Source organism: Saccostrea echinata, unplaced genomic scaffold, assembly GCF_033153115.1.
Source record: "Saccostrea echinata isolate AGI-Se365-2 ecotype Australia unplaced genomic scaffold, CSIRO_AGI_Sech_v1 ptg000001l, whole genome shotgun sequence".
NCBI lineage: Eukaryota > Metazoa > Mollusca > Bivalvia > Ostreida > Ostreidae > Saccostrea > Saccostrea echinata.
Window position 1 is genome coordinate 18330915 of NW_026889750.1, and position 13472 is coordinate 18344386.

The window sequence follows — 13472 nt, forward strand, 5'->3', positions numbered from 1 at the left end:
TCAAAAGAAAAAGATGTATTATTCGATTATTCGCCATTACAAAACTTAAATTTGAAAGCCAAAAGCTAATATTTCCTTTGTCTTAAGGTCTTATTTTCTTAAATATCTATTTCTGCAATATAAGAGGAGAAGGTAAAAAAGGCACAGTGCACTGTTAGTCCTGGCTGGTGGTATGATTATTATTTTATTTTTTTTTTCAGAATTTTTGTAGATGGGACTTTCTGCAATCAAAAGAACTTATGACTGATGTAAGGCAATATACTGATATTATGCAAATAATGTGAAAATAACAGATATTCAAACACCCTCTTCTTTCTACTTGAAAAAAGTATCAGGGCTACAACAACAGCAACTGAACAGAGGGTCGATGATCGATTCTGATATCATTATCATTATTTTACTATAAATAATCTTAAAAAAATGATAACATTTTTACACTCAAAACACTATTCATAATATATTGTTAACAACAAAAAAAAAACCTTCATCCAAGATTTTTCCATTTTTCATCCATTTGATCACAACGGGGTCATCTTCAGTCAATAAGGACATTGTATTGCACAGGAAAAGTGTTGACTCTTTTGTCGATATATGCACTATTTTGGTCATGAAACGTTTACCAACGTCAGGAAATAGTGGAGGGCCTAAGTATATATGAAATTTTTAAAAAAAAAAAACAAAACATTATTACAAAATAAAACGTACAATTTAATATATATATATATATATATATATATATATATATATATATATATATATATATATATATATATATATATATATATATATATATATATATATATATATATATATATATATATATATGGGTGGGTGGGTGGGTGGGTGGGTGTGTGTGAGGGTGTGTGTGTGTGTGTGTGTATTAGGGATGGCAACGAATATTCGAATATTCATTCGATGAGTTGATATTCGAATATGAATTTTAGATTAGAATATTCGGTGTTTTCCAGATTTCATAAAAAGAAGTACTGTGATTAATAAATTTTGTTTAGAACAGTGTTGGAATTATCCCTGTTTAATTTACTAGCGATCAATTCGATTTCGCCTGATTTACTAAATTATTTTGTTTTGAGTAAGGTGTTAAAGAATTATACAATGGTGCTTTATGTATAATACAAAAATTACTTTCATAGTTTTATTAGTTAGATACGATCGGATCTAGAATCGAGAACAACAAAAGGAAATCCTTCTTAGAATGTCTAAAAGATGTGAAGAGTATACTTATCAAAATAAATTTAATTTATAATTGAATGAATGTCCGATAGAATTAATCTGTAATTAATGTAAGGGGCTCAATTTCAGAATAAATGTGTAAATTACTTGATTATCTCCGGTTATACATAATCCTCAAATTTTTATTCATTATCGGGGAATTAGTTAACTATCTATGAAAATTGTCTGTGGAAATATTTGTTCATATTTTAAAAAACATTGCATCAAAGATTATTATGAAATCTCTTATTACGCAGGTAATTGTAATTTATTACAAGTATTGAATTATAAACAGTATACCGTTACGACTATCTTGCCTTTGGTAAGACGACTGGTTCCTCAGTTGAAGCTACTATAAATACGCGGGTTTTATTTGTTAAAATGACTCTTTTCTACATTTAAATCAGTTATTAATTTCAAGCATTGACAAATATCAAATGGAATTCCTTTTTGTACACCTACAAAAGTTTCCATACAATTTTACTTCCAATATAAGTACACCTATGCTAAACCTTTCATGAGAGTAGGGTGATGCATATTTAAAATAAAACAGATTTTATTTATTCTATCGAATATTCAAATATATTCGAATACTTTCATTGAATATTCGAATATGAATTATTGACAAAATTGACATCCCTAATATATATATAAATAATAACATCAAAGACGATTTTTATAACTGCATTTTTTAAGCAACAACTTGAACTTACATGTGACATTGAGGAATGGTCGCTGTGTCAAGTTTTTATTGGCTATACATTTATAAAAACCCTCATCATCAAAAGTTACATTCAAGATATGTAGTTGTCGTCCATACTGACTAAAGTCGTATTTGTGGTTTGTTGTTATGGTTGTTCCGTTTTTGTTCTGCCATTCTACTTTTGGAACAGGGCTGTTAAAAGAAACAATAACTACTACTGCTATTAGTTACTCTTACAGACGTCAAATGGTAATGAAATTTATGTGCGTATATATGGACGTGAAACGTAAACAAAACTGAAATAGCCTGATTTATTAAAAAATTTAAGAGCTATTCTCTGTAGCCACTTAAACTTTTCTGGCACACATTGTCACTTAAGATGAAACTTTGCCCATTATTAAAGTTGGACATTAGAAACATAAATCAATCAAAATGTGTGTAAAATGAAAATTTTTGCGAACGTATGAATAATCAAAATGAATATAAAAAATATTGCATTTCAATACTTTGTTTTCTACTGCATGTCAAACGCTGCAATATTTTATCTTTTCCATTTGTATTGCAAAAATTCTTATTTGTATTGTATAATTTTTTTTTATTTGTATTCAACATTTTTCATTTGTATTTCATAATTTCCTATTTGTATATATTCTATTTTTCCATTTGTATTGTAAATTTTTTTTTAATTTGTATTTTATAAATTTCATTTGTTTTCTATATTTTCCAGTTGTACTGAAAAAAGTTTTTTTATTTGTATTGTATAATTTATTATTTGTCTGCGAAAATTTTTCATTTGCATTGTATCCGATGTTTTTTTTTTTTTTTTATTTCGTTAAGAAGGATTCCATTGGTCAAGTTTGAGCCTATATCGTGTTGAAAACGAGCGAGATGTTGCGATTTTTAAAACAAACTGGCCCTTATTTGCGTGCAAATTAGGAAACGACCATTTGATTCTGAAAGGGGGTGGGTGGAAATAATCTGTCCTCAGAAATTTCAATAATAAATAAATAATCAGTCCTCCACGGTGAAGAAAAAAAACATAATCTGACTCTGACTGATGGTACCAAAACCTTTTTTTAACCCCTGTCTACTTTTCCTATTGAAGAAAATAAATAATCTGTCGATGGTCATCTTGGAAACAAGTAGTCTGTCCTACGAAAGCATGAAAATAATCTGACTCAACAAAATTTTCCAGCCCCCTCCCCCCCATGCTCCTCGCCCTACATGCATGGAAATAGCCCAGTTTACTTTGAGTTCGAGGACATCTCGCTCGTTTTTAACATGATGCAGACTAAAACTTGACCAATGATATCCTTCATAACAAAACAAATAAACAATCCCTCAGATACAATACAAATGAAAATTTATTGTATACTAGTAAGAATTTTTACAATACAAATAGAAAATATAGAATGCAAATAAAATAATGATTTTTTTTTGCAATACAAATAAAAAATATAGAATACAAGCAAAAAAATGAAACAATGCAATAGGAGAGTAGGTATCAGGCAAAAAAAAAAAAAAAAAGAAAAAAAAAAAAAAGAAGAGGAAGAAATTAATGAAGTTCATTAAAGGTTGGAATTATTTAATTTCATTTCATTTCATTTTGATGTTTTAAATATACGGGAAAAAAATTAGATCAAATCAACATGTCACATCGGAACAAAGCACCTTTTTAAATAACACAAATCAGTCGAATACGTATGTAGACTTACTAGTAGATATGATTGATTTTTTAGAACTATGGTACAAGGCACTTACCCCATATAATATTGTTGATTATGTGCAGATACCCGATGACCGTAGTCATAATGACAACTCGCGGAAGCTATGCTGCCTCGTGTCATTATGACCAAGCCATCGTGTATCAGCACAGATCGATGTCCATGACTACTCTTACACCTCTGTGTATCGTTAAAAGTCCCATCGCATTCACATTACTACATTGTGGATTTGAAAGATTCGCAACACAATCGACATTGTCATTGCAACTACATGTATATGGAAAAGAAGTGCCTAGTTTCCTAATCCAGTATGCCTTCTCGTTGTCTACGGAAAGGTGTACACAGTGAGGGGCTATTAGTATGATGGTTAATCTTTTCTAGAATTATTTCATTGACAGAATGATCAGGTAAATTAATGTGAAGGCTGCTGGCCCCCCTTGTTAATTTGAAATCAATGCCCAAATATTCTTTTGTTAAGTAAACCGTTTGTTTCACCAAAAAAGGGAACAAACTAGTACAAAGACAACATTAGAATATTTGCAGTTACGATTTTCCCAAGTTTGGTATAGAAGCTTTGTCCAGTAAAATAACTAGTAAAGAACAACTTATAATCAAAACATCACAGGTGATTCAATTTTAGCAGAACATTCAGAAACAGATGGCATGGGTTCGGAAAAGGATTTTTCAAATATATCTCTAATAGAAAATGTAACCGGTCACGGTAGCCTAGTGGTAGGGCGCTCGATTCCTGATCGGGAGACCCGGGTTCGATTCTCGTTTGCCGCGTCGCTTCATCCCTAAGTAGTGATCGTTTCTTCGCGAAGCGCCCGGCACTAGAAATTAGAGTCACGGGTCTTTCGGATGAGACCTTAAAAACTGAGGTCCCGTGTCACGGTAGGCGTTGGCACGATAAATAACCCTCACTGTCAATGGCTTTAAGTGTTGAGTATAGGTCTAAATTTGCAGCCCTTCACAGGCATTCGGTGATGTCCCTGAATGAGTGAAAAAAAATTCTCGAATGGGACGTTTAACAACATACAATCAATCAATCAATCAATATGATAAAAAATTCCACATTTATTCAATTCTTGTACGAATTGAGTCTTCGACTTTCGGAAACAATCACTGTTACTTTTCTGTATTACTTCAAATATTAATGATGAGACCTTTAACATGTTCAAAATTTATATATATATATATATATATATATATATATATATATATATATATATATATATATATATATATATATATATATATATATATATATATATATATATATATATATATATATATATATATATATATATATCAAACTTAAGGATATGTTAATCTGGTAACCATGATACATAGCAACAAATTTTTGCCTGATTGCCTGATATGAGTTTAAATCCTTTTATCATAGCAAGTTTGAAGTAAATGGCTCTTATATACATCATGCAAAATTTCGGGTTTCCAAATTGTGTTTTGAATTTAAATAGGAAATTAATAAGAAAACCACACTTACTTTCCAGAAAAAATACATTGAAGAGTAGCATTTTCCCCAATGGAAACTTTGTCGCCACTTTGATAGACAGCCTCTGGGATGACATCTTTAGTGGAATCTACAGAAATCTTTTTTAAGATACTCGGTAATTCAGAATACAATTTTAATTTAAATTAAAGTTGAAGTTATACATGCATACATTTGAAGCTACCTAAAACAGAATTATAGTATCCAAGTGCGATACGTTTATCGCTGTTTACGTTATTAATTTAATGTATATTATAGTTTATTAAAATGAGGAGAAAGGGCAAAAACTCTCCATTTTGTAGATAAAAAAGAATGTCACTGGCCTAAGATCATTCTTTGAATATCGATAACATTACGAAAAATATAACTTCCATCAATGCAATGAAGTTTAAAAGATGACATTGTAATGATTTCATCCAGGTTTTTCTCTGATCACTTTAAAACGGTCTTGAATTGATTTTTATGAAAATAAAAAAAAAAATTAACGTTCCTAGGGAATTTTAAAATCTGTTTTGAAAATTTTTTGAAGACGATTTAGCTTAAGATTAAGATGTTTTAATATTTTCTGTAGATGTTTGAATATTTTCTGTATTTTTTTTTTTTTTTTTGAAATTTGTCTCACTTAAAGTTGCAAGTGAAATCTAACTGGGTGGGGATATGTCATTTGAGAAAAGGAAGAATAATTCAAATTGTATCAGCAACTAGGTGGCCAAATTAACATGTAAGAGATAACTTTTGTTTGTGTACTTTGATTTCAGATTGGCGGAGATAAGAGCTCCTGGAGTGAAATCCTATTTTCAAATATATTGTCCTCCAAAATGTTTATTGGTGCGATTGAGGGAAACACGTAAAACAAGGGCATCGTTAAGCGGAGCATCCCCTCGCGGCAGGAACTTCACCAGTAATGGCAATATCTCCTTAAGAGAGATAAATTCTCAAGAGGGATGTTAAACAAAATACAATCCTCTATAGTAATCGAGGGTACCCAGTATTTCTATATACAGCTTAAAAATACGGTAAAGAAATTAAAATGTATTGCAACACTAATTAAAATTTTAACAAAGTCACGGTGGATATTATCGGGAGGGGGGGGGTCCATTTTTAGCAAAAGCAAGGTGCATATCATCTTGGTGAGGGTGGGGATGGGGGCATAAGATGCATACGTGATTGGGCAGTTTCCCCTATTCCTAGCAGAAACATATCACGTATGCTCTAAATTTCAGTAATTTACCTACCTGAGTATATCTCACAGTTGCATACAATATGCATCAAATCTGAAAATACCCACGGAAGCAATATTTTTGTAATGAAAAATGACAATATACCGGTGTTGAGAGGTCGATGAAACTTGTGAAGTGTCTTTATAGCTTTGAAGAATTACATGCGCCTCAAAAATAAATTCCATATTGTTAGCATACACGTGTGGTAATTTGGTAATGAAACGTTCATCAAATTATATCAATTACTCAGTGTCAGAGATAACACTTTTAATTCATACAGACTGTCTCAAGATACGCACAATAATATGACAAAGTTAGTACACCAACTTACCGAAGCGACTCTATCGAAGCGACCCGAATTTACCAGGTCAACAGGGTACCAGTTTAATTAACCGGAAGTGAGTATTGTCATCTTGTACATAAAATTTTAGGATTTGAAGGTAGTAAAAAAGAGATATTTTATAAAATATTTCACCGATAATCTTGAAAATGAATAGAGTTCCTCCTTTTACAATGCCCCATAAGTAAGTAGAGGCTGAGAATTGATAGTGGAAAGGTTCTTTTTAAATCCTGTCCACAAGTTGTAACGGACACACTAACACACACTTACTCACAGTAGCGATGCTATATCCCCTTCGCAACTAGTTGCGCGAGGCGATAATTAAATCTCAATGCTAAAACCTGAACACTTTTAGGTGAATTGTGAAGTGTTTGATACCTTTCTTTGTGTATAGTCATGTGTCGTTATATACACGGAGAAAGCCTTGTTAAAGTGACGTAGCAATGACCGGACGGAAATGCTATCTATAACGATATAGGAGAACAAAATTTGAAATAATATGTATTTTTGTAGGGCTCATTGCTTTAATATGTAAATATAATGAATGCTTTCCATTTCTGAATGTTATTGGTGTGTGTAAATCACACAGACTTGCACGTAGGCATATTTTTCATGAAGGGCTAGCGCGCCTTATATAATATGTGAATTACACACCAATTACATTCACAAATGTAAAAAAAAAATTCTTATCATAAGTACTGACCTTTATGATGTCAATACATTCATAAGGACTAGGTTTGAATATCATCTTTTGTGTTTAAGGAAGATAAATTGTCGAGATGACTTCACATGAGTCAAAAATTGTGTACTTTCTTTCTGAGTCAGCATGGGGAAATAATAAAATCATATTTAATTTTGCTAATACTTCTGTCAAATTTTATCCACGAACACAATTTCAACGTACCAAACCTCATAAATACCAAATCAAAGAAAAAAAAAACTTATTTATTGGACCAACAGAAGGCGGTTTCAGCTTTATTTTATGACTATTGTCCATATGAATTTAAATATCTTCCTATCTATCAAGCAATCTCGCATAACGAAGGAAACACTTTTTAAATTAAAAAAAAGTACATACAGTACCAACCAGACCCAACCTGACACCTAAGCAGTCCCAGAAAGCAGTCCCCGGGACTGCTTTGGGACCGCTCTGGGACTGCTGTGGGACTGCTCTGGGACCGCTGTTGGAATGCTCTGGGACTGCTCTAGAAAGCAGACCCAACAGTCCCTGGGACTGCTTTCTGGGACTGCTTTGCTCACTCATGCATGAAAAAGGTTCTGAGTGACATGATAGCTCCGCCCCTTGTGTATTCTGAATTTGCAGGCTCCCTGTTGTTGTGTTGTTTACTTTCAGCACAGAGGTGTTTAAGATAAAGAATAAAAAAAACCAAGGATGTTTTTACTACATTTTAATAAGTAGAGATAGATATACATGTAATTACTAAATGTCTTCAGGGGCTGTAAATTTACACAATTGTAGTCTAGAATTAATTTTAAAAAAAATGAAAGTAGTTAAAAGGGAAGTCAGGAGATGACTTTTATCCTTTAAATTAAACTTTAATACAGGTGTTTGAAAAAAAATATATCTAGGCCTATTTAATTAATTAATGCTAATTAAGACTTTAATACAGGTGTTTGAAAAAAAATATCGAGGCCTATTTCATTAATTAATGCTGTCAAGTTACAGAATGTACTCAAAGTTTGCATTAGCACTATTTAAAAACAAACAAACAAACAAAAAAACAAACAAACTTGTCATTACAATAAGATATTCAGAGGGACGTACTGTACTGGTTTTTTTTTAAAATTGAAAAAGCTAAAACCATATGCATGCTAAAAAAGAGCATTCCATGCTATTTTTTTACTGCCCTCAAATAAAACCTAATAATTTATTAAATGACCATGAAATGAAATTATTGTACCATTCTTCAGTCATTTAAAGCATTATATTTGTGAAGAATTATTGGAGGATTTATTTATGAATTTGTTTTTGATTTATAAACAAGTAATTAAAAGAGTAAATTTATAAACATTTTAAAATATTGGGAATTGTGACTTATTTCTTATTTGTTTTGTTTGTGTTTTCCTGGCCGATTAACAAAAAGCAATACAAATGTATAAAATGGTGTCAACACCTGAAGTTTCAATCGCCTTCGGGCATTATTAGCAGAAAGTCAATGCATGTTATTTGGGTATCAGTGTTACACATCACTGAACATGCTGGTCAACAATGACAGTAATTTCAATCTATGTACTGCAAAAAATCTTCATTTCAATAAATGTATATAAATTTATTTCGGGATTAATTAATTTTGAACATAATCTGAGGGTTCCACTCAGACTCACTCAAACGTTTATATAATAAAAGTATTATTGTTTTCTGTTACATAGATAATTTAACGATAATTAAATTGGCAAGTCAGTGAAAATAATCATGACTGAAATATAATACTCAAAGAATTTTTCAAAAGCTCTAGTACTTAAGAAAACTGCATTCAGAGTATAGTATGGAAATCGGCCTTGCTCTATAATTATAAGGCCTATTTAAAGCTAGTTTTGATAGAAAATAAATAACTCAAGCTTAATTATCTACAAAAAAAATAAATAAATAAATATGGAAACCAATATCAATCACAGTAATTTAGAAATTGATTTATTTTGTTGAAAAATTAATATACCACAAAACTGTGTTTAAATATTCATGTTATTTATAGGTGTGAACGTCTTCTTTGTTCAATATTTATTATTTGTTTCCATACGCGTGGTGTGATTTTCTTAACAGTTAAAAAATGACTGTCGCATGAGAATTGATACTGCTCAGAAAGAAATGGATCATCAATTTCAACTGCCTTTTATAGTTACATTGTTTATTGATAATCTCATTTCTGAGTAAGTTCCGCCCATTAAATTAATTAACCCCGCCCACTGGGACTGCTGGGACTGCTTTCTGGGACCGCTGGGACTGCTCTTGGACCGCTGTGGGACTGCTCTGGGACCGCTGTGGGACTGCTCTGGGACTGCTTTAGCAGTCCCAGAGCAGTCCCAGAAAGCAGTCCCCGGGACTGCTGTGGGACTGCTTTGTGTCAGGTTGGGTCTGGTTGGTACTGTATATATTTATAGAACCATAACAATAGTTACATGAATATAAATGTTTAGGTCTGTACGTTTGTGCACGTGTTGCCTTTGTTGTCGAGATCATTTGTAGTATTTTACGTCAATTCGACCACTGGTGGTAAATAAAAATACATGTAATTGGATTTATCTCTTCCACGTCTTAAAAATAGCAATCCAAAACTCCACTTACCATTTATCTTGAGATTTGTTATGTCGCCCATTTTTAATACTCTGATCTTTTCATTCCACATTCCACATGTGTAATTTTGTCCCCCGTCAGATTTACTTATGTTCAGAAAATGAAGATTTCCTGAGTGAATTTTTTTCAATATATTAAAACTCAATTAAATCGTACTCTAACTATTGTATTTAAGGTGAAAATACAAATATTTTTAGTATAAATTGATATTGTAGCTTCTCGAACATCTATTTTAGCAATTACGAGATTTGATTACCCTCACGATCCAAGGTTACAGATTCGTTGTACGATATTCTTGTGGTTCCATATCCAAGTTTCCATTCTATCATACATTCAGTTTTTGGTTGGCAAAATGGCTGATTATGACAGATGAGTGTGCAATGATGATATTCCATGCAAGTTTGTTCCACATTCGATGTTAAAGAAAACTGATCAAGAACTACAATAACAAGTAATGGCAACTTCAGTTCTGTTTGCCACAACGTGACTGTCAAGTAAATAACACAGGAAAACATTTCATGATCAAGATAGAGCTGCTGGTAATGCAATAACATTTTCAGACTTTACAAACCCTAAGTAATTATTTCACACATTTAAATGCATATAACATGAATGGTTTATTCGTTTTTTCGATATATTGCTGCCATGAAAATGCTTTCAAAATATTTTTTTGTGCATTTTGGTGGTAACTTCAAAATATTCAAAACCGGTCATACTTCGTGATCGGATGCCCGGTTTCGATTCTCGCTACGTCAAACCTAAGACGTAAACAATTGTAGTGACTGTTCCTTCGCCAAACTCCCGGCAGAAGTGAAGGTCGCGGGTCTTTCGGATGAGACCTTAAAAAACCCAGATCCCGTTTCTTGGTAGGCTTTGGCACGATAAAGAACCCTCACAGCTCATGGCCGCGAGTGCCGAGTATACCCGGTAGGTCTAAATTTGAAGTCCTTCACCGCCATACGATGACGTCTCTTAATGAGTGAAAAATTCTTGAATGGGACTTTAAACAACATACAATCAATCAAGTAATCAATCAAAATGTTCAAAATGTACAACAATGAAACATATACATCTATTTTCAAGATAATTGATTTAATGTTTGAACATAGAGACTAATTATGAACATATAGACTAATATTTTGGAATACTTGAATAAATTGGGAAAACTCTAGGTATTCTTTACAAGGAATTAAAAACAATATTCCTTGTTGTTAGCCGTGTCGTATTAAAAAACCCCATCGCATTACTATCACATGCTAATTACGTTAATCCTGTATTTTTAATTTTTTTTTTAAATTTCAATTTACAGAAGATTTGAAATTGATATTATACCTTTTCGAGCTAAAGTCACGTTGAATAATGACATTTTATAAATTGTAAATGCTTTACCTGCTTCCGATAATTTGACAAACAGTGAGACTGAAATTCCAAACTTATTTTCTGCCATACAATAATAGATACCAAAGTCCTCTTTTTCTAGGTTTCTGAAGACGATTTCACCAGTTGACTGATTACAGGAAACTCGATCATTTTCCACAATCTTCAAATCATTTTTATACCACTGATACCTATTCAAATGATTTAGACATAAGATAATTAGATCATGAATTGTATTCTGTTTGATATTATTAACTAAAGTATTAAGCTTTTTCATAATCATCTGCCAATTGCAAAGGTAATCATACACTGTTACTCACCTGACTACAGTGTTATTTGCTTGGCAAAACAAGGATAATGGAGTAGAATGAAAGATCGGTACAAAATATTCCAGCTCAAACTCTGATGTTATGACAGGAGGAACATTAATAGATTCTGTTCCTTAAAAACAAAAAAAGTTTTTCATGCGCGGATCTAGAGGGGGATTGGGGGGGGGGGTTCCGGACCCCCTGGAATTTGCAGAGTTATTAAAAATATATACTAAATCAAATAAAAAATGACTTTGGACCCCCCTAGGAAACGTGGACCCTGGCCACCACCACCACCACTAAATAAGTCTTTTTCATGATTGGGAAATGGATTTTAGGTTTTGTTTTATGGGGGGTGCAATTTTTTTGGACTGGAGTGCCCCCCCCCCCCACCCCGAAAAAAAATCCTTTATCCGCGTCTTTTTTTATTTTAATTTACAATCAGTTTTTCGACTACAACGTACAAATCTGAAAAATACCTTTGCAAAGGAAAAGGACTCCAATCACAAGGTTCTTTCCCATCATGGTTTCTGATGTATTGGACGTTTTATTTAAGAAAACATTAAAACAAAATTTACTCCTCTTAGTCGTTTACTTCCCGTCGTCTGTGGTAAACAATGCCGGGGAACTGATTACAATACATGTATGCGGAAAAAGTGTTTTATAGGAAATCGTATGATATACAAAATTAAATGCTTATGTCTTCATCTTCCTTATAAGCTATAGCGTTCGTATTCATGGAGTACCTGACCACATTAAGCATATTTTTAAGTGCCAATTTTAAGAGGGACTTAATGACGTTTCACTTAACAGAGAACGTTATTTCATTATTTGATTTTGTGATGATTCCTTTTCTTATTATTCTGGTTTTAATAGCGATTCTCTGTAACCACTTAAACTTCTTTGCCACGCATGGTCACCAATTTTGATGAAACTTTGCCCATTATTACAACTTGACACCAGAAACATATATCAAATAAAATTTTGTTGCTATGTGTCTTGGTTGCCATGGTAACAGCCAGAAAAGTTGAAAAAATTGAGATTTTCAGCTACTTTGAATCTTTATTAAGCCTAAATAAAGACTAAGAAAACCAAACAAACTATTCTCACAAAAACATGACACCTTGTTGTCACGTATGCTATAAAGAAACTATTAAGAGTTTATCTCTAAGTAAGTGGTAACCATGGGTACGTTTGGAATACATTTTAGATGCTGAAAAATGCTGAAAAACGCTTAATATTCACTAATGAAAGATGTTACATGATAAAACTCAATCAACAACCAAAGAAAAACAATAAAAATATTTGACCTTAAGTAATTAGGTATTGGCAATATTATTCTAAAAATAACTTTTATGGTTGCCATGGTAACACAGTGTAACCATGCAAAATCTGTTGCTAAGATTGGGTTAATGCTACCATCTTGAGGAAAAACAATAAAATTCATGACTGGCACATATACATCCTTAGGACCTTGCAACACCGACAACATAAGAAAAATTGGTATTAATTGTTTATTTGCAGTGTAACCATGGAAACAGTGTACCAGTTGTTTAAAGTGATATTTTTTTTTGCTGCTTTAGGATTTTACTTACCTTTTAATCAAGAAACATATTATTTGACTCATCTTGAATAGTATTTATCTGGTAGAACTAAAGTTGAATATCATATATTGATAAAGTTTGTTGAAAAATACAACACTGTTGCTATGGTTACCAAGAAGGGAAAATGTTCGATTTTGTTA

At 32.1% G+C, this 13472-nt stretch overlaps 1 protein-coding gene across 1 annotated transcript in view; it reads right to left on the bottom strand.

The window, feature by feature from the left end:
• The window catches only part of LOC133195236 (contactin-1-like), a 31603-nt gene that overhangs the window by 3377 nt on the left and 14754 nt on the right, over positions 1 to 13472 (bottom strand). Inside the window, exons 2-8 of the mRNA XM_061331097.1 lie at positions 11741 to 11861; positions 11433 to 11611; positions 10300 to 10482; positions 10035 to 10154; positions 5165 to 5261; positions 1944 to 2125; positions 483 to 644 (exon numbers count right to left, since the gene is read on the bottom strand). Of these exons, the coding sequence (XP_061187081.1) occupies positions 483 to 644; positions 1944 to 2125; positions 5165 to 5261; positions 10035 to 10154; positions 10300 to 10482; positions 11433 to 11611; positions 11741 to 11861 (1044 nt within the window). The remainder of the gene's footprint in view (positions 1 to 482; positions 645 to 1943; positions 2126 to 5164; positions 5262 to 10034; positions 10155 to 10299; positions 10483 to 11432; positions 11612 to 11740; positions 11862 to 13472) is intronic.